Genomic DNA, 26,390 nt, shown 5'->3' on the forward strand with positions numbered 1-26,390 from the left:
TAATTAAATAATGAAAAGTATATCATTTCAGACAGATTTTAAAATACTCAATACTTCAGTAAGCTCACATTAAGAGCTCATTTATATTTAAATTTCCCATAACATACTATGTGCTTAAACAAAAGGAACATTAAGAAATGTAATCTAGGTGATACAGAAAACTGTCATTGGGTGAGGCAAGGTGGTTGCAGTAATCTAGGTCTTTGTTGAAAACCTGGTTTATGTCCCCAAGCTTTAAAATGCACTTAAAAAAACATTATTTTTATAAAATAATTCTCTAATGCACTAACATCCAAAGGGTTTGTTACTTTCAAAAAGAAAAGGTGGATTTAACAAGCATGTTTTGAGTTCTCATTTGGTTGTTAGTATTTTGGACTGTACAGTTTTTCTAATATATTGCACTTATATAGTTCGTCGTAGTCTCTGCCTTTACATTACTTTGTCCAATGAATTAAAATTGAAGTATCTAACAAGTATTACATTCTATGATTGTCAGGACCCACATAATGATCCTGTATAACTGTTTAAAATAAAATAAGAATTAAATGGAGTAGAAATATGGTCTGATGAGCAAAACCATCAGTTGATTCGGAATCAGAAAATAAAAGCGAGATACCGATACCCTCAGTCACACCATTTATAAACGAACCGATTCTTGACCACTCAATGTAATTTCAATTTTGTTTAGTTAGTTCTTGGTTTGTGTCGCCAGTGTGACTGTGGCATTAAATTTAAGATATGATTCTACCAAAGGGACATATCATCAGTAGTGGGAATTTCTTATCAATTTTTAGTAAAGATATATCCATGAATTTTAGGAGTGTGCCCAGGATCAACATCACAGTTATATGTATTTAAAAAATAAAAAATAAAAATTGGGGGGGGGGGGGGTGGGGGGGGGGGAGCGTTTGGGGGAAATATCATACAGGGAAATCTCCCCGGGCATCCCCCCTCCCAAAACCAAAATATAAACTTAAAATGATGTCAATTTCATGTACAATTTGTATGGGCTGAAATCCTATCAAATAATCTTTGAAGTATATCAATTGATATGCTCCCATAAAATGGCACCAATGATTTCAACAATTTTCATAATTCCATTTACGAATTTCTATCAGCGTTGAATAACAGGCCTTGTACATGTAACTTCTAAATAAAGCTATTAAAACCAGTCAGCTTTGATTGAAGAGTCTAGTTAAACATGTTGCTCAAATGGGTGCATACATTATAGACATTAGATGACTTCTGGTCAAAGCAAATGCTGGTAACAAAAGCCAACACAATATATTAATGTATGGTTCATCAATTTTACAATCTGTTTCTTGCTACTGTCGTCAGCCAAATATGATTCAATGAAGCAAAATTATTATATTTTCCTATAAAACTGACTTTTCAATAAAAAATTATTTCAGCCAAAAGAAAATGACATGATAAAAACTATGAGACAATCCTTAATCCCACAATCTTCATATTCTAAAATAATCTGTGTTGAATGCTACAATATCCTTTCTTTTTCCATATTACAACAACAGCAAGTTATCAAGTCATCAAAATGTCTCCTTTTCGTTTATATAGCTTTTTAAGCAACATAATCTAACCCCGGCACAAACCAGTAAAACATAATAACACAAATATAAAATCTGCTTGGTCGAAATGTACGGTTGTAAAAAATACATCACAAATATCAAACCTTAAAATTGTAACAAGCTTCGAAAAAGAATGATAATACTTTTACATACATTTATCATGTAGTTCTTGTGCTTGATTACAAGACTGTACATTTTAAAAGAGGAACATAAATAGTGATAACCATAGAGCTTTGTGTCTTATCAATACACATTAAATACATCTCATGAAGAATATAGAGAAGAAAAAACAAAGTGGAATTCCAATTGTGCACGGCTACTTTGTCTTTCTTTTCTACATATCATATGGAATAAAACGCTTGAATACAAAATTTAATCCAATACTGCCAAGTCTAAGCACCATTAATTTTCTATTAAAAACATTATACTGTTGGAGCTAATATAACGAATGACATTCTCCTTTAACACATTTGTTTCATTTATAAGCGCATATCACACAAAGAGATTCTGATTAATTGTTTATTGAAGCATTATTCATGCAAGACCAAAAGAATCAGAGGCCGATAAGGAGGAGGCCTGTTATTTAGACTAGTCAGTAGTGTAATAAAAAGTAACTTTCATAATTTTATCACGTTATAGATCATTAAAGACATGTGGCCTTCTTAAGTGGTTTCCAAAGACATACATGTAGGTCTTACTATAGGAGAAAGGCAATGTAATATTTCACAGGAGCTTATTACATAGAGGCAGCTATATCATGGCATGTCGTTGTATTATACAATTACCAAAATGAAAAAAAAATCCATTTGAAATTGATTTACATGTACCTATTGACATACTTGAATTTTGATTACTTCTAAAAATCCCCTATTAATTTTTTTCCTTCTCTTTTATGCATCCATAAAATCTACATTCTGTTTGGGAATCCGACTCTTTATTAGAAAAAGACAATACAGTTACGCATTGCAGCATTATGCTAAACTCTCCTTCCTACTAATAATATGCTCTTTGATACTATCTTGTACAGCTTTTTACAAATCTCTATAAAATATTGACCTTTGACACACAGAAAGATATTGACCTTTGACACACAGAAAGATATTGACCTTTGACACACAGAAAGATATTGACCTTTGACACACAGAAAGATATTGACCTTTGACACACAGAAAGATATTGACCTTTGACACACAGAAAGATATTGCCTGTTGAGAGCCAGAAGGGGGTTAACCATGAGTTAAATGATAAAAGTTGACGCCCTTTTTGCCCCAAGCAGACGATATCTGGCAAGACAAACAGAGAAGTCACGATGCCCCCAGCATGTTTATATATATATATATTATTAATGGCAATAAATAAAATAACTTATAAAGGCATCAATAAAACAAGGCACCTTATCGGCGAAGAGGAGAGGAATGCGTTTTGAGGTGTTCACTTTTGAAATACACTGCGTCTTGGAAAGATAGTATTGACATTTAGCCACTATATAGTTCTTTCGTATGATCTACAAGGTATTGAGTTTTTCGTTATATTGAACAAAGAATCAAGTTCAAAATACATTTTTCACATTTTACAATATACATATCAACAAACGACCTTTCTAACTTCCAAAACACAGTGTATACTCGAGTGCCAACACAGTGTCCTCATCAACATTCTCTCTTGATGATGTAATACTGGGGATTTCCCCTACTCTTCATTGACTTGGGTTAGAATGTACCCCTTGGATATGATCCCCTTCGGACATTGCTGCTGCCGTGTGCACGTCTTTCTTTGAGCTGTTGTAGTAGTACTTGGACAGGACAGGCTCCTCCCTGCAGAGACTCAGTGCATCATAGACGTGGAGGAGGAGAAGCGGGAAGCGCGAGGTGAAATACTTGACGAACTGGTCTGGCACCTTACCCAACGATGCCTTCACTTCCTCTGGAAGCTCCCTAAAATGATGTTTCTGTATAGAATTGTGATGAGGGCAAGAGTTTGAGACATGGTTTCCAATGTGGAAGGACTGTCAATATACAAATAATACACAGCAGTGAGGGCATTAGTAAGAATTAACCACACAAGGTACCTTTGGAACAGTTTAACAGGCCTGAGGCGATAGTCAAGGACGTTTGGACAGTTGCGAAGGTACAGAGCGAGTGTGGGTAATTTTACTAATGCCCAAACAAAATGATGTGTATTATTTGTTTTATAACATGTTTTATTTGTTATATAAAATGATGTTTAAAAACATGATTTTACTAATGACCGGTTATTAGTAAAATTACGTGTTAGGCAAAATAAATGCCTGGTCACATGTACGCTCTCAACCCATCATTTGAATCCGCTTCATCATCTTATAATAATTGATACCTTTAGAAAAAAGTTCACATTAAGATTCCATAAAATTATGCTTTGGCATAGGAGGATGAAGAGGTGATGAGAAAATAATGAAACTTGGTTACTGGAAATCAGATGGATTGTAGATGATTGTTTAAAAACAATGATAATAAGGTAGAAATATCTCAAATGCAGCATGATGAGATTCAGATTCTAAATCAAATTTGGGTATTTGTGCTTTCTAACAAAGTCAAAGAACACAACAATAACAAGAGCGCTACCGTTTACTAAAACTCTACTTGTTGTGTAGAGTCTCTTTGGCTTACTTCAGCTACTTTCATAATTAAAAAATAGACACTGTCAGTCTCATAATCACTTGAATTTTGACTCAGAAAATGAAGTTTCAGCAATTCAGGTTATTTACCATACAAAATCATCATGATATGAAAGTCAAGAAAACAAAACAAAACAAAACTATTCAAGCAGATTAACAGCTTTACAACATTTAATAAAAAACAAACACAAATGTACTCACTTTATTCCTCATTGCTCTTAAAAGATCTCGAACAGAATGCCCTCTATATGCCCTGAATTTTCTGAGATCTGCAAGCAGAAATTGAATGGCAAAATTCAATTAAAAAAAGAAAACATTAAAACAAATTGAAAATTAATTAGATCCATACATTTTTTTACATTCAGTCATACATTATATTTAATACCAGTGCTTTTGACATCAATAGAATGGAGACCTTTGCAGGCTTACACTTATTGATGAGGTATTAGTAAACTACTGCTGAATTCCAAGCTTACATATTTATATCATGATGACTGATTCTGGTTTACACTTTTATCAGTAGACAGATAAATAAATCCTTTGCTCTGTTTTTATACAGTTTGTTAGAAAATTTGGTCACAGTCAGTCAACCATTTATACTGATTCTAGTAGCATTTATCAATGAGGGTAAACTTGGTACTGATAACCAAGAAAGATACAGAATTTACCAAAGGTCCGATTGATAAGGCTTTGTCATCTTCCCAAATTGGCACACATATATCTTCTATCACATTCATAATTTTCAGGCAATGTAAAATGTACATCAAACGCACTTGTATGAATAGGAATTCAAAAATCCACTTTTGTACTTGAAAGTTGTTATTCTTTTCATCTACTACACCATGTTTTAAAGGTAAAGACCAGTTATGGTCATGCGATTGCATTGTGAAAGAAACGTGGAATCGATCAGAAAAGGTTGATCATCTAGCATCTAGCATCTGCAAGGTTCTGGAATCATCAAAATGATAAGAAATTTGGCCCATTCTTCGTAAAGTTACAAGCACTATACACAGAAAGATGTATATGGGACTACCCTATATCTCTCACAGACCATGAGAGAAACAAATTTTCAAAATATATGAATTATCAGGCGGTTTCCCGGCAAATTTTTTATCATCATGTATTTAGTCAAAACATATTCTTTCACATGATTGGTAATGAGAGCTTCCATTTCATTTTTTGAAATTGGGGCGTTTCCAATACTGGTCTTTACCTTTAATGGCTATTTTCATTCAAAATATCCATATTCATGAAGAGCAACTGATTCAAAATTGGTCAAGCTTGATTTTTTTTTAGGTCTTTCTGCATTTATTATTTGATGAAACTGTATCCACTTAGAATTATTATACATTTTATGAAACAAGGCCGTGATGTTCTCAAGCTTCCATAACACATTACTTTACCTGTTTGTAGTTCTTCTGTAATGTTATTTCTCCAGTCCCCTCGGACAACATTTTGAGCACCTGTTTCCAAGGCCACCAACAGAGGGCAGTCTAAAGGCTCCTTCTCTATTCTGTCGCTAACATCCTATGACATCAATGAGAGGAGTATTTGTTACAGGCAAGATATTTTTCTTGGGGTTGGGGATTAAAGTGATGGAATTCTTTCGAAAGCACATGTAATTCACTCCTATAGTGCATGTATTCATTACATCATTAATTGTTCACAGATCAAGTTGAACTCAAAAACACAACAATCAAACATATCAAATAAAGAGAATTACGATTAAAATCCCTCTTTATCTTTTGTTTTGTCAAATTTACCCTCTATCTTTAAAAGAGTAGTTCATTATAAATAAATACGCATCCTCCACTTAACAATTTGGTACAGTTTGTTCAATGGGACATAGATCTAGTGAATTTTTTTCTTTGTTGTGTTTACTAGTTTTTTTATATATATATATATATTTTTTTTTTTTGGGGGGGGGGGGGGGGGGTGGGGGACTTAATGTTGAAAATTCAAAGTTTCTTTGAAATAAATTAGGCCATGCATGTATACATGTACAACGATTTTCAATAGATTGCCTCTTTAACAGCTAGTTTAAATAATGATGAACAGTATGGGTGCCAAAATATCACAAGAAAAGTGACTCATTAACACAGAGCTACCAAGTATCACGCATTAGGCGTGACATCACGCATTTTGAGGGTCTGAAAATGCTCTTACGCACGACGCGCGCGCTAGATTTTGAAAAAACGCTATACCTTATACGTGTGTTATACGTGTGTTATACCCTCGCACGCGCGCTTGCGCGCCGAATCATGAAAATGTCACACATAGTTGATCTTTGAACTTGGCCTCTCTGGTAACATTGCCTCAGATTCTGAAACAATATCCTGGATTTAGCTTGTGCTGCATTGATAATTATAAACCTTTAGGTCAGTCAGGAACCCCATGATTTTTACAAACCGATCGCCGTCTGATTACCAAGATATTTATGATTGGAAATTGAAATTTCATTTTTTGTTTTCCTAACAGTTTTTATAATACTACAGTCTACTGGGGAAAATGAGTATGGTAAAACCGGTCACTCAAAGATATTTTTTTGAGGCACTTCATGATCAGTTTGAAGCGCAAATTTGTTTAGGGCTTCAATATTACACCATATCACAAACACTGATAGGGCCATGCATCTGAGATTTATCATTGTCAAACAATGCCTTTAAGAATAGATTCATTACCTGGAAGAATGCTAGCTGTTTTTCAGGATACCAGAAGAAAGGATGTCTGAGGATCGCGTTTGCCTCTGGCCGTGTGTCAAAATAGGGATCCACCATCTGGGTGATGAGCTGATGAGCGATTTCATCATCTGTTCAGATTGGGGAGTGTTAAATAAAGAGAATGGTAACAAAAAATACAGTTCACAACTAAGTTGTTCACATACCCATACCAAGTTTTGTAAGTTTTTAAGTGTGTGAAAAATTGATTTGTCCCTATTTATGTTTCTTGAGAATGTGACATATCAAAGCTTACATTTGAAAGTGTTCAACAAAGGCCCTAATTCACCATTCCACCTTTCATTCTTGATTTACAAAAAGCATACAAAATATCAAATTTTTACAAGGGGTATGAATAATTTAGTAGTTAACTATACATCCTGTCTTTATTCCACTCTGCGAAGGTCTGTCAACAACGTGCTGCTGCTACCACTAAACAACTGTCATCTGCCAAGTACCAGAAGAATATTAAATATACATGGTAGTGGGCTCTCATAGGGAATTTTAAACAGTTCATTCGGGTGTTTACCATATTACAGGTGTTGTCAACCACCAGGATTAGCCTTCAGTTTTATGACCAACAGGCTTTAAGTCTTGCTTCGCTTTTTCCGCCCATTCTCCCATATGGTAAAGTCCTTATCTGACATTTCAATCACCCAAAGACTCTCCAAGAGACGGACTGATGGGGGGGTACTTCCTGATAGGCCTGAGTGTTTGCTGTGTGCGGACTTGTTCACCCATTAATGGTATTACCACCAAGTCTGGCATCAGCGAATTATGACCTACTCCCTTTAACTCTGTAACTCTGAACTGAGTAACATCTTTCTGACTTTACGCCCGAGATACATTTTTAAAAAATGCATTTTTCAAAGAAAGCACTTCTTTTATCTCTAGACAGATTTTAAACTTCATACAGAAATGTACCCAGACTCAAAAGAAAGTCTTCCAATATTGTCCATAACGGCAATCATGGCCAATGATCTAAGTGCTTATCAGGCAATCATAATGGTCATGGTCCCATCTAACAGAAATTTGTAACAGAGTTACAGTTAAGTTACAGTCTCCAATCTCTCATGCACAGGGTTGTGGCTGATGCTTGCTTGCTAGGTGCCTTGTCTGTTCCAGACATTGGCGACCAAGGTTTTCTTTCTATTTCTATCCCTGGTTTCTTGCAATGTGATGTAACTTCTGTTACCAGTCAGCCCAGTAAAATTATCCATGTATGTAATGCACTGTTTCCCTCTGCTTCTCTTTCCCTCAATTTTCTCGTTTTTTGCACCTTCTTATTTCATAATATGCCCAACAAACTGAAGTTATTTTTTCCTTACGATGTTGAGGAGAGATCTATCGACACATAGTATTGCAAATGATATCACATACAAATGTTGCTAATATTTCAGAACTATTGCATATTTATCATAAATGGCAAGACCATCAATTTGTAAGACATAATTTTACCCCAATGATTCAACACAAGATTGCTACGCAGTAAGTTCGACATACGTACCCGGTGGTAATAAATCAAGGCTATATTCCCCTGAGATGATGTTGGCTTGCCGATGGAGCGAGTCACCAAACGGATGCTTCCCGTTGGACAGGACATAGTAGAAGACACAACCCAAGGAGAAGATGTCTATGGCTGTAGTCTAGGAGAGAGTGAAGGAACAAGAGAAATTCAGCAACTTGAACCAATTTATATACAGTCAAACCTGCTTTAGTGACCACCTGTCCACAAAGACCACATATTTTTTGTTTCCCTTGAAAATCGTTTCTCAATGAAACATGTACTAAAGGAACCTGTCTACAAAGACCACTTTTTGTGTTTCCCTTGGGTGGTTGCTATAGACAGGTTTGACTGTATTATGATTCTCATGGTTAGATCTTGATTTCTTGTATTGAAGCTACAAAATAGCTGATTCTTCTGGGGAAATCATATGCAAGGATAAGATATCTCTGGATGTAGTCTATGAGAGAGATATATAATGTAAAGCAACTGGACAAATATATCTATTATGATACTCATGGATAAGCTCTTCATTTCTGATCTGCGAGGAAGGACGAGGAAATAATATACAAAGGAGACAGAAGTTTATGAGAAAGAAATGATGGATAAAAAGGGACCAAAAGAAACCCATAGAAATGAAAAGACACAAATAAGAAGAATCACTGCACAATTGTGAAAGATTGGAATATATCACTAATCAGATAACTGTATAGAGTAAACTTGGAATTTTATATGCCACATTCCAAATTGATTACAAAGATAAGTTTCAGTATCTGCCATATTATCAACATTCCCTTTTTAGGAATTTTACAACATTCATTCTCTTTACTGTTCTATCTTGTCCAGTCAGCATCTCTGGTGCAATCCATCCGTCCGTTCCTGCGACCCCTGACCTCCTTGAGAAGGACATCCTGCCCGCAGAGAGCTTCTTACAGAGCCCAAAGTCTGAGATCATGGCCTTGACCTTGCCGTGCTGGTTGGGCTGGGATATGAGCACGTTGTGTGGCTTGATATCACGATGAACTGGAGAAGGGGGAGAGGGGTAATATGAAGTTATATTCTAAGGTTTTACGATTGATGTTTCCTTGATTCTATTCTTATTTGTTATCCTTGTTAGTAGTAATAATATTAATAATGATATTCCGCTTTATATAGCGCTTAATACATCTAAGCGCTTTACAGATATACTATTACTGTGTGCACCATCTCCACTCCCTGGGGAGTATTCCAGCCAGGCGTTACTTGACACTCAAAAACTGTTTGACCAACAATGACAGACACATCCTACCGGGTACTCATTTAACACTTTGAAGCTCAGTAAATATAATGAGAAAAAGACAGGACCTATCAAGGTCAGGTAAACTATAAAAAAGAGTACTGGAAACAATATTTAAAAAAACACTAAAACAACAACAACCTTTTGAGGAAATCTAACTCATACAACTCAAATCCCAAAAGTGCTTCTTTTATAGCCTATCTACACTTGTTTGGCGAGGAGGGTTTAGACCTCTCTGCAAGGTCACTGACAGGTGGTTATCTCATCAAATCAGCTCTCAATTAACATAAGAAAAGGGGGATTATGGGGGACCAATGGGTACCGCTGGGTGCAAGTAGAGGGGCAAGTTGCTACAAGTAGTGCAGTCCCCCTTTAACATTAGAGTGATTATTGCACTGGAAAGATGTAAGAGTGTGAAAATTAAATGGTTTGACTGCAACTCTCCCCTACTTCCCCCGCCCCCCCCCCCCCCCCCCCCCCAAAAAAAAAGAAAGAAAGAAACAGAATATCCATACACTCACCTATATTTAAAGAGTGAAGGTGGGCCAAGCCAGAAGAGGACTGGAACAGAATGTCAAGAGGTTTCAGCATGTGAAAGCGCCCTCTATCATGGACAAACTCCTGCAGTGTGGCTGTACAAAGCTCAAGAGCGATGAAACGGAACTGAAGGTCCGATTCCTGTGCCAGAGAAACATGAGTATAAACAAAAGTGTATGGAGTATGTGAGGAGAGATCCAATGTTAACGGTGACTCGGTTGGCTTTTCCCATCCCAGATACAAGTGATGCGAAATACAAAGTAACAATTATAATTATTGGGAAAACAGGGGGTGTTTCACAAAGCCTTTTTTTCATTGACAAATGACAAAAGCCAGTGAAAAATCTGCTGATAACCAATCAGAAGCAAGGATTTCAGTAGCTTATAACAAAAACTGTCATTTGTCACTGATGACAGGTTTTGTGAAACACCCCCCCCCCCCAGACCGAGGAATGCACTGATGGGTAATTAACAACTTTGTAAGTGATGGTACAAATTCCTTTGAATGGATGTTGGGTTCATTAATAGTATCGTTCTGCTAATGACTGTTCAAACTCAAGTAGTCTGAAAGAAAACCTTTCAGGACTGTATTTAAATGCAAGTAGGAGAACAGTCTATTTTCTTGACATGTTAGAAGTTCTTACGGATATAATTTTGCTATACTCCAATAATTTTTGTCTCTGACATATCTTTCTTTCGTAAACAGATAGTGAGAGTACAGCAAATTTCATTCTGTAGCAATCTCTAGCATAAAGCTTCCTAATTAATGCTCAATACATTCTTGTTGAAGTGGTGCGTAAAAATTCAGATCGACATAATCGACTGATCTTATCCTGCCATTTAGGATCAAACAAAGAAATGTGTTCAAAATCATGCTAAGACGTACTAGGAAGAACAATTTCAGATCTTACCGTGCAAAAATATCTAATAACATTTGGATGCTCATCCGACTCTCTCAACAGATCCACCTCTCTGTCTGCAAAACTGAAGCATTCTGGCAGGATGCGCTTCACGGCGATGTCCCGATTATCAAAGCGCCCTCTGTAGAGAACAAAAAGACAAATGAAAGAAATTGTTTCCCTATAACATCAAATATATTTCAGTCTAAACCTGTCTATAGGGACCGCCCAAGGAAAACACGAAAAGTGGTCTTGTAGACAAGTTCCTTTAGTACATGTTTTAAAATGTGGTCTTTGCAGAAAGGTGGTCACTAAAGCAGGTTTGACTGTACTTACTACATGGGTATTGGAACACAAGAGCTATGATGAAAATCTAGTTTGAGATCTAGCATCACAAACCCCTTTTTTCAAAATCTGTTTCCCTAAAAGACTAACAATGACCAAAGATCTATCTCTGTTACCGCTTCATGATTCTATCATTATATACCTTCTGTCATGAAATTCCTTTGAGAATCAAAACTGTGGAGAGGATCTAAGACAAAGACTCACAACACAATCTACATGTATTGAGGAATTTAATGGAGCTCTTTAATCCTGTTGATAGATCAAGGGAGTCGACTCTAAAACTTTACTCAAGAACTTCCTTGCGATGCAGAGTAATGAAACTCACATTTCTGATACAGTCAAAACTGTCTATAAAGACCACTCGCAATAAACAAAATGGGCAGTCTTTATTGGCAGGTGGTGTTAACTCACATGGTCTATTGAATACAGGTTTACAGGATAAATGATGATCAAGGGTAAACAAAAAAAGTGGCTTTACAGTACAAGTGGTCTCTCTATACAGGTGGTCCTTCTACACAGGTTTTCCCTACAACAGGGGGAATTTCACAAAACTTGTCATCAGTGACAAATGACAGTTTTTGTTATAAGCTACTGAAATCCTTGGTTCTGATTGGTTATCAGCAGATTTGTCACTGATTTTTGTAATTTGTCATTCAAAAAAGGCTTTGTGAAACAGGCCCCTGGTGCCACAGTTACTTACTTGAAAACGAACGTTCCTTCGCAGCCCTGGCCGAGTACTTGCTTCGGGTTGAACAGGATCTTCCCCACCTTGACAAAGCCTTCTGGGACGTAATCATCACCCCTTGGTGTCACAGAGACATCCCTCTTGCCCCCTGTGCTCCCTGTCCCGCTGTGTTGGCTGGACTCGGACGGGGATGATGAAACCACTACGAGGGGCTGGATATATAGGAACAAAATTTGATTGCAAAATCAAATAAAACAACTTTAAAATGAGATTCATTAAACATGTTGCCAGTGTCAGATAATATCTAGTTATATCTCTAAGAAAAATAATTCACACATAAAACTGTTTTTCGCCAGAGTACTCTTTAGATGTAACAGTTTCTAGTCCCAAAATATAATAAGTGGGTCTCTTTATCACATAATCACCCACATAATCACCTCGTGTTATTAATTCAATGAATCAGAATATTGAATACATTTAAACATAACTTATCTTTACATATTTGCATGCTATACTTGGTATAATTTCCAGATTGATTCTTTGTCCTGTAATTGGAAAAGGGCCTGTTGCTCGCTAAATTGCTTAGAGAAAATGTATGATGACATGTCATGACTTCTCCATGTAAATGTGTTTATATTTTGTCTATTAAATTATAAAATACTGATCATATACAAGGTACTTTTCTTTCATGAATTTACCTTTGGTAAAAAGTAGAGGATGAGAGCCAGCCCGGCAAGGAGGGTAAAGATGCCCCCCATGAAGACCGCCTCGCTCCTATTGACCCACCACAGAGCAGGACTAGGTCCAGGGTTAAGTCCAGGTTCGGGAGGAACCTTTTCAGGGAAGGGGCGCGGTTCACTGGGCTTGGAGAGGTGGGGCAGAGGAATGGGCGTGGCCGTGATGACGTTGGAGAGGTCTTCCAGGCTGACTGGGGCGGTGGGGCGTATCATGATGGAATTGGCAGGCAACTCATGGTAACCTGCAGAGGGATTAAGAGAAGCGAGAGAGGATTGAGTGTTATTTTTAGGGATTGGGAAACTTTGTCTCAGATTCTGAAACAAAAACCTGGATTTAGCTTATGCTGCAATGATAATTATAAACATTTAGGTCAGTCAGGAACCCCATGACTTTTACAAGCCGATCGCCTGTCTGATTATCAAGATATTTATGATTGGAAATCGAAATTTAAAAATTCATTTTCCTAACGGTTTTCATAACACTACAGTCTATTGGGAAGAATGAATATGGTAACACCGGTCTCTCAAAGTTTTTTACTTTTTTGAGGCACAATTTTTTTAGGGCTTCAACATTACACCATATCACAGACACTGATAACATGTAGAGCCATGCATCTCAGGTTTAACATTGTTAAACGATGCCTTTAGTTGGTTACTGTTGTGTGAAGGTTCATTCACTGGACGTTCCCAGAGGTTGGGAGTTTAAATACTGCCCTAATACTTTTGAACATTATACGAGTGGCCAATTCAACCACCATCACCAATATTGACTTCACCGCGATCACCATCATTGGCGTCAATATCATCTCCATCATCATCACCATGATTACTACCATCATCATCACTATCACATGTAATCATTTCACAGATCCAAGTTTAAATAAATAGTTGCAGTGAAATCCTTACCAAGTAGAATAAGGCCTTGGATGTTATTGCCGTCCGACAGCGGATTCATGGGAGGCTTGTCTCGATCATTGGGGGGTGTAGTGCCATCGAACCCTGGACCTTCCAAGAGGGGAGGGCTCCAACCTCTAGACTACAAACAAATGTGAAAAGAAAAAAATATTAGCTTCCCATGTCATAGTTGATCTATTTTTCATAAAAGTTTGGTATTCAAATAACTACATCAAACATCATCCCATCCTTAAGCTCTGTATGGCGGTTTTTCTTTTCATATCTAGATGCTTTAAAAATGTTGGCATACACTATGTTAAACCATGATTTTGATTGGTTTATCCTTTATTAAAAGTGAGAATGATCCTATTTACTTAGATTATAATCAATTAATTTGAAATTGAACTTAACTAAATATATGATACCCCACAAAAAAAAACATTCATCAGCTAATATGAAAATCGCTAAAAAAATTCCTAGCAATTTCTTTCAATGATTTCTTATTTCGGTATGTGTCATATCTAGAAATTTGGGCCCCATCGTATAAAACTTACCATTGATGGTAACTACCATGGAAACCTTGTTTTTGATTGGCTGTTGAGCCCTGTTACCATGAAAGTTGCCATTGATGGCAAAGTTACCATCAATGGTAAGTTTTATGCAACTGGCCTCTGATCCGACCAATCATTTTGTCTAAACTGTTATACTTACTATGATAGGAACCGTTTCCTCCTCCACAAGAGCTGGAAGAGCCAACAAACCAGATGGATAATCCCCGATGTATAGGGTGGGCCTATTGTCATTAAAAGAAGAAAAAATAGTCAATAAGATACAAATTCAAGTTCATTTATAATTTCTACCGATACGATGCCCAGTATGGGAAAAACATTGTACATTGTGCAACCTGTGAAGAAGCAATTCATATCATTCTTTAAAATAAAATATGATGTTTTTACTATACCCCCAACCCCTGTTGAAAAGCCTTGTGGAAAAAATCTGTACAGATCGATGACTGCAACCCCCGCCAAAAAAAAAAAATTGCCTGTTTAGTACAAATTCTGGTAAGAAAACAATAACAAACTGCCATACGGACAATCAATTAGCAAATGGAAATTATTGCGAATAAATAGTGAGTTTGGATGAATGCCATGTGACATTGAGGTGACATTTGCTCTGGTGACAACTGCTCCAGGCTGTATTTTGTAAAAGATATAGGGACAGCATTGGATTGCTATCAGATTTTATGATAGGATTAGGGTTAGGGATAGTGTTGGGTACAGTGTTTTGGTCTACAGTTAAAGTTGGGAATTTGCTAAGAGTGGGAAATTGACCGCGGCGCAATTGTGGTTGGTGCATGCATCATACAACCACAAATGTACTCACACTATCACTCCGTTTTGGTGTATAGCCATTAGGGTTAGGAGTGCAATTGGGGTTTAGGTTACTGGTAGTTGAGTTTAGGGTTAGGTATAGTGCTTGGTACAGGGTTGATGTAAGGAATTCGCTTGGTGTACAAAATTTAACTGCAGATCATTGTCCCCGGTGCATGAGCCATAAAACTGCAAACGTACTCACACTAGTTTGGTATGCTTGGTGTATAGGTTATAGGTTATGGGTTATAGGCATGGCGTTCGGAACCGGAATGAAGTCATGAATTTGTTTAGTGTACAAAATTAACTACAGAGCAATTGTTGATGGTGCATGATCGAGTCATACAACTGCAGATGTACTCACACTAGTTTGGTATGCTTGGTGTATAGTTTATGGGTTAGGGGTCATACAATTGCATATTGGTTATGGGTCAGGGGTCGGTCATACAACTGCATATAGGTTATGGGTTAGGGGTCATACAACTGCATATATACTCACACTAGTTTGGTATGCTTGGTGTACCCTAGGAGCTGGTTCCTCCATGTGGGGTACTCCCCCCCGTCCAGCAGGTGACCCAAGGTATTGGGTGACACCGCCGTGTGGGCCACCTTGTGCAGCCCCTCCCCCAGCAGGCGGTACATGGCCACCACCGGTGAGCTGTGGCTGGTGACCCACAGCATCTCACCGGTCTTCTTGTCCAGGGTGACCATCTGACCGTCGGCGATGGACGAGAAGTGACGCAGGTCTGGTAATGATTAGGACAAAATGGGGCAAGATATCAATGGTCATCTTGTATTCTGGTAAATACAGCAAGTGTATTATAAACAATTAAACAAGACTTACAGAAATGTTTGAAACTGTAAATAAATGATACATGCCACAAGATTTTGGTTAAAATAAAATACCGGTAGAGATTAGCAGAGTGAAAAGCACTAACAGATAAGAAATATAGCTAGTCCTCATGACATGCATCAATGTGGTCTGCTATGTCAAAATGCAAGATGTGGTTTTTCATGATAGCAATTTTCAGAAAGTTATTGTAATTTTGTTCATATTATGCTGGTACATTATAACATATTGGTATACACCTCAAGAATTAAAATCAAGAAATCAAATACAACAAAAATCATTATATTACAACTTGAACATTTTTGTACTATAATTTTTACTATTTGTGACAAATAGTGAAAAAAGAAAACTTGCACAAAATGTAGTTGATACAATTTGGTGTAGTTTCTCTTATCAGTATGTAATTTGTAAATTTCTAATTAGCACTCACCATAGTTACTCTGATCACTGGACACGTGAGATGAGTAGTCTGCAAAAGTTACATTCCAGCTGAGTAAACAAACCAGAGAGAAAAATAATGTAAACACAAGATATTCAATGTAAACAGAAACTATTTCTACTAAAGGCAGTATATGAAATGTACAAGATATTGAACAAATATAGGTCTGGATGAAATTGGTGGAGTTTCCTGAATAAGCAAAAGATTGCTGAAAGATATTGAGCTGGCTTGTCTGACTCAGAAAACATTGTTCAATATCTGAATATACAGACTAAGCACCTATCAAAACACCTTTTAAACAACACCTTTCATCAGTTCATTATGTGCACCTAGTACGCACAGTATTTTAATTTGATCCCAGGAGAAATAACTTCTGAGAAAATTTGATATTTTTGTATGAATATATGATCTGTTCTTTTTAATTCCACTCTGTATAATCAACAATAAATAATAATAACATAATAATATTTTAAGTTTTATATAGCGCTTAAAGGTACTATGTCCCTTTTGCAGCCAACCTCAAATTCTGTAGAACTTTGCAGGAATTATGAATATGTCATGTATGTCCTATCTGTGAAATCTAAACGTTAGCAGTGTCCTAATATTAAAATTATGCAAGGAAACCCGTTTACTTGCTAGACTTCACTGTCAGACACTATTGAGTGACTGACTGGCTTTTTTTCTTCTTTGGTAATAACATACATGAAAAGAGTTGTAAAGGGTACATGAGCATTTGTCTACATCAATAACCCACTTCTTGTGATGGCCAAGATTAAACTGATTGAATCTTTGCGCAGCATAAAACGTATGACCATTTGGTACAATTGTCTGAAAATCAAGACTATTACTTTTGGGCTCTATAGCCTTAAAGTCGATTTGACAACTAATAGTCGTTATTTTCCCACTTGAAGACATTTTCAAGCCCCACCTTTTTTAGGGAAGTTCTAAATAAGTATTAGCTTTCAAATGCAGTTGGAATTTAACTTTTTCATTTTTTGGGCCTGCAAATGGGACATAGTACCTTTAATACAAATGTCTCTAAGCGCTTTACAATTATACTATTACATAAGACCAGCAATAGGACAGAAAAGATTGTGACTAATCAATTATAACCCGTTATTATCAATGCCACAATGCATATTTGCACAGGGAAGATTTTGTGATAAATGTATCTTATAGCAAAGTATGAAATATCATTTTATCATTTCCTTCATCTGGCTAGTTTGTATCACAGATACAAGAATATAAATTGTGAGTTTACAAATAGTCCATGTCAGCTTTTAATACCAATTAGTGTGTATATACACTTATAGGGCGAAATGTATGTTGTATAAATAATACCATATGTCCATGAATGATTGCTTTCACATATGAAGTGGTGCATGCAACTATTATATCGCTCGAAAAAATATTCCTTTCACTCTCTGCCTGCGTGTGTGTCTCTCCATTACTCTGTCTGTCTGTCTTCTTCCATGTGACATATATCTACATCTGTGTATAATCTCTCTCTCTCTCTTTCTTTCTCTCTCTCTCTCTCTTTCTCCCTCTCATTCCAAATCTCTCATCTTTATCCCCCCCCCCTCTCTCCCCTTTCTCTCTCTCTCTCTCTCTCTGTGTTCCTAAACTTGCTAATCTGAATTTACCCCCCTCTCCCCTTTATCTCTCTCTCTCACCCCCCCCCCCCCCCCTTTTTCACCCGCTCTCTCTCTCTCTCTCTCAGTTTCTTAACTTGTAAAACCAAATTTACCCACCCATTCTGATGGTTTCTGTTGCGTTTGGTAGTAACCAGTAAAAACAGAAATGGCCATGCTTTAGAAATTAATCAAGTCAACCAATCAAACTGTAGAATATCAATAATCAATAACATGCAAGCATTTGACCCTAAATAACCACTCGTTGGTACTTTATTTTTAAAAAAGAGGCTTGTATAGAAACAAATCAAACTCTCAAACATACAGTCACATACCTTTCAAAAGTCACACACACACTCTCTCTCTCTCTCTCCTCCTCCTCCTCCATTTCCCCTTTTCTCTCTTGAAAGACAACCACAAAGACACACAGCCTGCACAAATACCATGCTTACATCTTGTTACTGTTTGTGCTGTCAAACATGGTGACGGTGAACTCGGTACGGCCAAGGAAGAGCGTCGAGCTACTGGTCAGCGGGCAGGAGGATTGGCTGGACTCGGTGGTCAACGTCTGCTTCTTGTGGCCAGAGTTGACGTCGACGGCTATCCATGTGTCTGCTTTTCTCCCTGATAGATCACCAGATAAAAATCAGCCATATTGAAAATGAGCACATCTTGCCAGAAGATGGGATCCTTCATATACGATGTTTCACTCCAATCAGTATTCATACAACAATTTGTTTTTGGTTTAGAAAAATTACTCATACAGAAATCATAAATATAATTAACAGTAACAAAAAAATCATCCCAAATCATGTTGTAAATAGACATAAGCGTTGCAGAAGCTACAATTCTTGTCTTCAAATTACATTAATCAATCTCAATTATTACAAATATCTTGCATAATCATGGAGACAAAGTAATAATATAATTACAACCAAATTATTATCTAATGCAATTACATGAAATTGTCTGCAGAGAGCCAGAAAGGTGTTAACTCTCCTTGAAATAATATGAGTTAACAGCCCCCTTCCTATCAACAAACAAAATTATGATTTATTTATTCAACTAAAGATGATGTGTACATGTAAGTAAACAATGTACACATTATAAACATGTTATTGGGGGAATGGAGGCAGCCTACACCTGTACATGTTTATCTCATCTACGCCATTACCCTTACCTGTGTAAAGCATGTTATCTGGCCCTCTGAATGGAGACGATGAAACTATTGATGGAATGGTTAACGGTAGTTTCTGAAAGAAATAAAAAACATTGGAAGTTATTCATTAGAGGGAATTCCAACCTTAAGAGACAACTAGTTTATAAACAGAAATCAGAAAAATCAGAGAAGTAGACTGGTGAAAGTTTGAACATCACACAGCCTTGATTGAAAAGGAGCTCGGAAGAGTTTCATAATTCATTGGAGGAGAGCTATCCCCAATTACAAAGTAGTCCACTGACAAAGTGGCTTAATGTGAGATCGAAGAACAAGCTTACTTTTAGCCCATCACCGCCTGGTCCTAGAACATATAGGGTTCCATCGGTTGGATCTGGTAGGAATGTAAACCCATCAGGATTGTCAACAGCCATCTTGACTACTGGATCTGGAATAAATACACACAAATGAATAAAAAAAGGTTATAACATTAATTAAAAAGAAAAGATTAAAAAGAACATTATATACATGTACATGTATGTCAATATCAGGTACATCCTGAAAAGCATGCATGTTTTTGTTTATATGTTATTTCTGTTGTTGTTGCTGTTGTTGTTGTTGTTGTTGTTGTTGTTTTTTTTTGGGGGGGCACATTTGTACATACATAATTACTGTGTGTGGAATAGGAGATATTCAAGTACCACTATATTTATATGAAAAATGGTGAACATGAATCACACCCATGAATAAGAGATTTGAAATGGGTTGTAAGTTGTAACATGGTGTTGTGGTCCAGTGGATAAGTCTCTGGATCATGAACCACAAGGAACGGAGTTCAAATTCCTGTCACAACAATAATGCTCTTGGGCAACACATTCAACTACATTTGCCACACTCCATCCAGGTAAGGTAAATGGGTACCTGGGAGGAATCAATTCCTTATTATAATGCTTGAGTGCTGTAATGGCAGCTGTACTGAAGCCACAGTTATGATAATGGACCGCTAGGAGTGGCAATGTACCAGACAGCTACATGTACCAGAGAGCTATACAGGACTCCACTATTATCATCATAACTGTTGTTGTTATTATTATTATAGTATTTAAATTAGAAGTACAATCAATCATATCCTGAAGGGTATATTTTAGCATATAAAATCAATTTATAGAACATTTTTGCATCCTTTTTGCGTAGTTTATTTCCAAGAACTGGACAAGTACTTAGAGAGTTTAACCTTTAAAACATACTGATTTTAATGAAACAAAATCGCTGATGAAATCTCCATCAAGTCTGCAACAATAATAATTGTGATAAAAGATATATTCAAGAAGATTTCTTTTCCATTACATGTCAATCATAGTACACATAATAATAATAGTAGCCTCATAGTCCACTCCAAATTTTATTAAACCGAAACGGAAATTCTTTTTGCCCAATTGATCGTGAGCCCAGCAGCCACTGAGCAGCGCCAGATCGACGTTGCTCTATCATGAACAATTTTCAATATTAATGCACCATCATATTTTTACAGGAGAAAAAATGTGTACTTTTCCATGAACCTCACAGCAAATAGAAAATAGGGGGGGGGAATACATGAACTATCTAAAATATTCCCTATTTAAAGAATATGAGACATCTACAATGTAATAGGATAATGACAGTGTTACGATTTAGCTACGATACAAAAAACAATATTGATACATATATACATTTAATTTCATTTTCATAATAATTAATAAACGTTTTTGTATAGCGCATAACACATAGGCATAATTGCATGTCTCTATGCATTATACAGAATAGAATACATAAGGAGTGTAAATGGTTGATTGGGTTCATAATTGTCAGATTTTTACCAAGTAAGTTTTCAAAATATTTCTGATTTTTTAAAATGTTTCTATATTTTCTCAGGTATTCCGGCAATTTATTTGATAATGGGTGGGTATTTATTTAGTATCAGTTCTTTATTTTGGAAACTGAAAGAAAATGTCTGTCTCGATGTCTGTCTTCATGTTTGTCTCCTTGCCTTCCTTACCCTGTACATGCATTTGTGTGGAACTTGAGTGTGGAATTTGAGAGAAGGAAATGGACAGGAAATGGGTATTATCATTAATTAATTAATGAGGAAGATACTTCTTTGAATGCCCTTTCAAGAAGGAAGTTTTTACATGTACATGTATTGACTACACAATACTTGAATGCAGTTAAGTAAATCGCAAGGATTTTTTGCAGTAGCAAACACAAGTAAAATGTAGTAACAACTTTATGGTTTTTCAGCCAAATAGAATATTAAATTTGGGCTTGATTTCTACTATCAAATTTTAGTTTGCTCTTCTTCATTACTGAAACTGGTCCCCGATAAAAGCCAACATCCCCCCATTCATTACTGGTATACACAGTGCATTATTCATTCATTTCATTTATTTACATAATTGCATATAAATGTAAATGAACTATTAGAAGAATGACAACCTGAAAATTGTAATCATAAAGTATAACAGGCATCTTCTTTTTTGCCTTAAATTATAATCCTTTGAGCATATTAAATTATTCAGTTTTAGATAATAGCCTGCCCCTATCTTTAAAAGCATTAATTGTGGGGAAAACTATATTTAATTTGGGCCTAAAATGAGTGCACATGGTATAAGAAATACATGAATACTTCCCCATTATTTAAATATCTACTGAACATACCAGCAGAAATTTACTCATAATCAAAAATTACAAGAAAAGTGTTATTTCCTCTTAAAGGTACTATGTCCCATTTGCAGGCCAAAAAAATGAAAAAGTTAAATTCCAACTGCATTTGAAAGATAATACTAATTTAGAACTTCCCTAAAAAAGGTGGGGCTTGAAAATGTCTTCAAGTGGGAAAATAACAACTATTAGTTGTCAAATCGACTTTAGGGCTATAGAGCCCAAAAGTAATAGTCTTGATTTTCAGACAATTGTACCGAATGGTCATACGTTTTATGCTGCGCAAAGATTCAATCAGTTTAATCTTGGCCATCACAAGAAGTGGGTTATTGATGTAGACAAATGCTCATGTACCCTTTACAACTCTTTTCATGTATGTTATTACCAAACGACTTATATCCCGACACAGCTTCCTCGATTCTGTCCCACCACCTGAACAGAATCCTCCACCATCAGTCAAGCCCGTACTCATCAAAGGTCTTAACCTGAAGTGGCCGGAGTGGCAATGCCTAAATCGAATGCGGACGAGAATGGGACGGTGTAAGGTCAATATGGCAAGATGGGGCTATGCCCATGAAGGAGATACTCTCTGCGACTGCGGAGAGACTCAGACGATGGACCACCTCTTGCAGTGCGGCGGAACGGGTTGCACAGATGAAGACCTGTCCCTTGTTAATGAAACGGCCATTGCAGCAATCGAGCGATGGAAGAACTTAATTTAATTTAATTTACTTCTAAGTTAAGGAACTTTACATTACTATCTTGATCTAAGGAGACACGAACGAACGAACCAAAGAAGAAAAAAGCCAGTCAGTCACTCAATAGTGTCTGACAGTGAAGTCTAGCAAGTAAACGGGTTTCCTTGCATAATTTGAATATGAGGACACTGCTAACGTTTAAATTTCACAGATAGGACATACATGACATATTCATAATTCCTGCAAAGTTCTACAGAATTTGAGGTTGGCTGCAAAAGGGACATAGTACCTTTAACCTCTTTTCTTATCATGCATTGACTGATAAAAATATTGAAATGTGTTGACAGTACTAGTAGTACACAACATGCACAGCTTGCTATATATCACATGCTATAAATTTATTACATCAAGAAATGATGAATCACTGTGCTAATAAATCACAGAAAAAGATGAACAAATTTGATCCATGACTTCTAATGCAACATGGTAAAGCTATTAGGACAAAATATTGTGGGAATTCTTTACAATCACTGCACTTGCTGAACATCTGCTGGTAGTCTCATAGCTGCTTGCTACACAGAGAGCACACAGTCACCAATAAGTATGTATACAGGGATATTTCATACACAAATTTGCATGTACACAATACACAAGTGTATGATCAGTGTCCTTAAACTCCTTGTCTACAAAAGACCACAATCCACATGTGGTTCTTTATTGTTAAAAAATGATATGGAAGCTTTAAGGTGACAAAGAATTCTGAATTATATTTGTTCCCATAATTACACTTCATCTTCAAGTTAAGATTTCCTTTTCCTTCTTCATTTCCTCCTAGCCTCTCTTGTAATTCTCCTTTTTCTTAAATTCTTCTTTTCCTACCTTTTATCTCCTCCTTCCTCTAGAGCTACCTTATTTCCCCTTGCATTTTCTCTTCCTTTAAAAAAAATCTTTCTTTTCTACATTTTCCAAATTTCATTCAAGTCTAAAGTGCTAAATAGTTACCATAGCTTTAAATTCTGAAGATGTCAATAAAGAAAATGTAAAGAAAAGGCAAGCTAAAAAAATTCTCAATTTCTATCTCCTAGACAAACTTGTTTTATCTGCTTCCCCTTTCTGATCACTTCCTTATATTAGCGCATCACTTAATATGTAATAAAGCTTAAGTTTACCCAGGACATCCAATCACAGTGTGTAATTTATTTAACATAGTTGCTTATCGCAAAAACTTTGATTTAAGCATGTACGCTAGAATAACAACAATATCAAACATAAGAAGTACCAAAGCATCAATAATAATATTCATGACACCTAAACTAATATTACAATAGTTAAATTGATAAAACTATAAGGTTTTAAAGGTATAGACCAGTTTTGGTCATGCGATTGGATTGTGAAAGAAACGTTGTGAATCGATCAGAAAAGGTTGATCACCTAGCGTATTGGTGTGTACTGCAGGATTCTGGAATCATCAAAGTGAAAAGAGATTTGGCCCAGTGTTGGTAAAGTTACAAGCACTGTACACAGAAAGCTGTATATGGGACTACGCAATATCTATCCAGGCAGGATCAATACGATAATTTACCAAATATATCAATTAGTAGGTGGTTTCTCAGCAAAATTTGTACAATCAGGTAATTAAAGGAAAAAACTCTGTTCTATTTCTCATTTACTTCACCTGGGTTAAGAGCGGCAAATGTGGATTGATGCCTTACTAGAGGGCATTACTCAAAGATATTTTCATCATTACTGAAATACATATGAACTCCATGACTGATTACCTTCTTTTAATGTCCAAATTGTACGACCTGTGCGTTGATTTAAAGCATGCATGCTGCCATCTAGTGTTGACACAAGAAGCAGGCCATCATGACCTGTGTATGGAATGGAGAGAGGGCCCCCAGCATCTCCCTGAAATGTAAACGAAATATATTATTAACCTACCAAACCCTTCAATTATGAAACTAACTATAGTATATTACTTGCAATATGTAAGGAATGAAAATAATTGTAGAGTTGGGGTGTGGTTCTGTCTGTGACATAGAATTTTTAGAAACAGCGATAACAAAAATATGATAAGAAAATAACGATAAAGAACGTTTATTAAATCATACATACAAAATGATATAGGCTTGGTCTACACTCTACATGTAACTGACAAAATGCAAAAAAAGAAATAGAAATTCTGAAGACTGCCTACATGTATGTTGACAAATTAAGAACACAGATATGGACAATTGGACATACATGTACTTGTCATAACAATTTTGTATTCACCAAGCAACTATGTTTCACACCAATAGCCAATAACTCAATCTCTTTTCTTTATTTTTTTTTCTTTTTCTTTTTTGGGGTAAAATTTTCTAGCTACTCTGATACAGTAAACAAAAGTAATATCATACAGACTGAGCAAAATTGTGTTAATTAACTGAATACAAATAACTACAGTACTGTATGTCCAAGAAAAGAAGATACTCTCTGAAATCAACTGCCCTGGATCATCCATATAGCACCTACATGTACATGTACACTAGTATAGTTTAAGAAGCACTTGAAGACGTATTTATTCAACTGATTTTGCCACCATCATACCATGTAAAGCGTTGTAAAATCAATTATTGTGTGAGAGCACCATATATTATAGATGACATATTATTATCAATTATTATATTATACTAGGAAACCTTTTTGAATTTTAGATTGCAAAGATCAAAGGAAAGATGCAAGGAAAATGAAAATGTTATTATAAGATACCTTAGTTTTTCCTTCCTGCTTGGCATCCACCAAACAGAACGACATGTACAGGATCACAAGGACGATAAAGAGGATCATTCCAAACTCATTCATGATGATATCGTGTCTCATGTTTCCCAATGGAAAAAAGTCTCTCAACTCAACTCAGATCAGATGTTTGAGTAGCGCCACAAGGCAGAAAAACTGGGTCGTATAGAATGTGTCATCAGTCTATCTGGAACAGAAGGGAAAACATCAATAATATTTCTGAAGCATTTTGTGTCTAAACAACTTACTATGTGAACAATATTTCAGTTAGCATTCTCTCACTGGCGAATAAACACATTTCACACGTTTTACACATGTAGATGTCTCTGGACCATTTTCGAGAACCACAACAAAAAAATCATCATGAACAACAGAAAATAATCAATAATCACGTTTTCAAAGTCGTCCGGAGCTGGGCTCCCTGGAGAAATATGTAGACAGATTCCTTACTTTAGTACATCAATGAGAAACCATTTTCAAGAGAAACAAAACATGTGGTCTTTGTAGACAGGTGGTCACTAAACCAGGTTTGTACTGTCTAATTTCATCTGCTTCACTCAGTATCCGGTATTAAACACAGCTGATCATCAAAGAGCCAACATACACAATGCATCTCTCATTCTCAACCACAACACAACCGGTATACCAACACAACCAGCACTTAGCACAGCTCCACGACCGCGACCTTGCAAGCATGTACTGCCTACTGGCCTAAGAAATCTCTCATTTCATTAGCTTGTACGAATATCGAATATATTTAGCGCCAAACTTTTGTTGGGGATTAATACAAGATATCAACTTCTTTAATATGAATCAAATTAAACAATGAAGAACTCACCAATTCAGATGAAATTCTAGTTGCAGTGTATCAATTCCTAGCTCGCAATTATTACACACTTGACTCGTATGTGAATTACACGTGTAAGGTGTATATTGAAC

General features: G+C 36.2%; 1 protein-coding gene across 1 annotated transcript; it reads right to left on the bottom strand.

The window, feature by feature from the left end:
- Window positions 1-956: 956 nt before the first annotated feature.
- Window positions 957-26,390, bottom strand: LOC105442135 (serine/threonine-protein kinase/endoribonuclease IRE1). The gene is made up of 20 exons (XM_030984404.1): window positions 26,290-26,390; window positions 25,425-25,638; window positions 24,452-24,581; window positions 19,620-19,726; window positions 19,303-19,375; window positions 18,575-18,746; window positions 16,483-16,541; window positions 15,702-15,948; window positions 14,544-14,625; window positions 13,845-13,974; window positions 12,900-13,180; window positions 12,217-12,413; window positions 11,184-11,313; window positions 10,258-10,414; window positions 9,290-9,483; window positions 8,464-8,602; window positions 6,921-7,048; window positions 5,643-5,766; window positions 4,441-4,508; window positions 957-3,534 (listed from the first exon to the last, which is right to left on the bottom strand). The coding sequence occupies exons 2-20, from the start codon at window positions 25,533-25,535 to the stop codon at window positions 3,283-3,285; spliced, it is 2,781 nt and encodes a 926-aa protein (XP_030840264.1). The 5' UTR covers window positions 25,536-25,638; window positions 26,290-26,390; the 3' UTR covers window positions 957-3,282.

This window comes from Strongylocentrotus purpuratus, unplaced genomic scaffold (assembly GCF_000002235.5).
Source record: "Strongylocentrotus purpuratus isolate Spur 01 unplaced genomic scaffold, Spur_5.0 spur5_scaffold_14, whole genome shotgun sequence".
NCBI lineage: Eukaryota > Metazoa > Echinodermata > Echinoidea > Camarodonta > Strongylocentrotidae > Strongylocentrotus > Strongylocentrotus purpuratus.

Coding starts and splice junctions, on each gene's coding strand:
- LOC105442135 (XM_030984404.1), bottom strand. CDS start 25,535: ATGAGACACGATATCATCATGAATGAGTTTGGAATGATCCTCTTTATC. Junction 5,767..6,920: donor AACAGCTAGCATTCTTCCAG/GTAATGAATCTA, acceptor TTGATGTCATAG/GATGTTAGCGACAGAATAGA. Junction 4,509..5,642: donor TACAGAAGAACTACAAACAG/GTAAAGTAATGT, acceptor TTCTGCTTGCAG/ATCTCAGAAAATTCAGGGCA.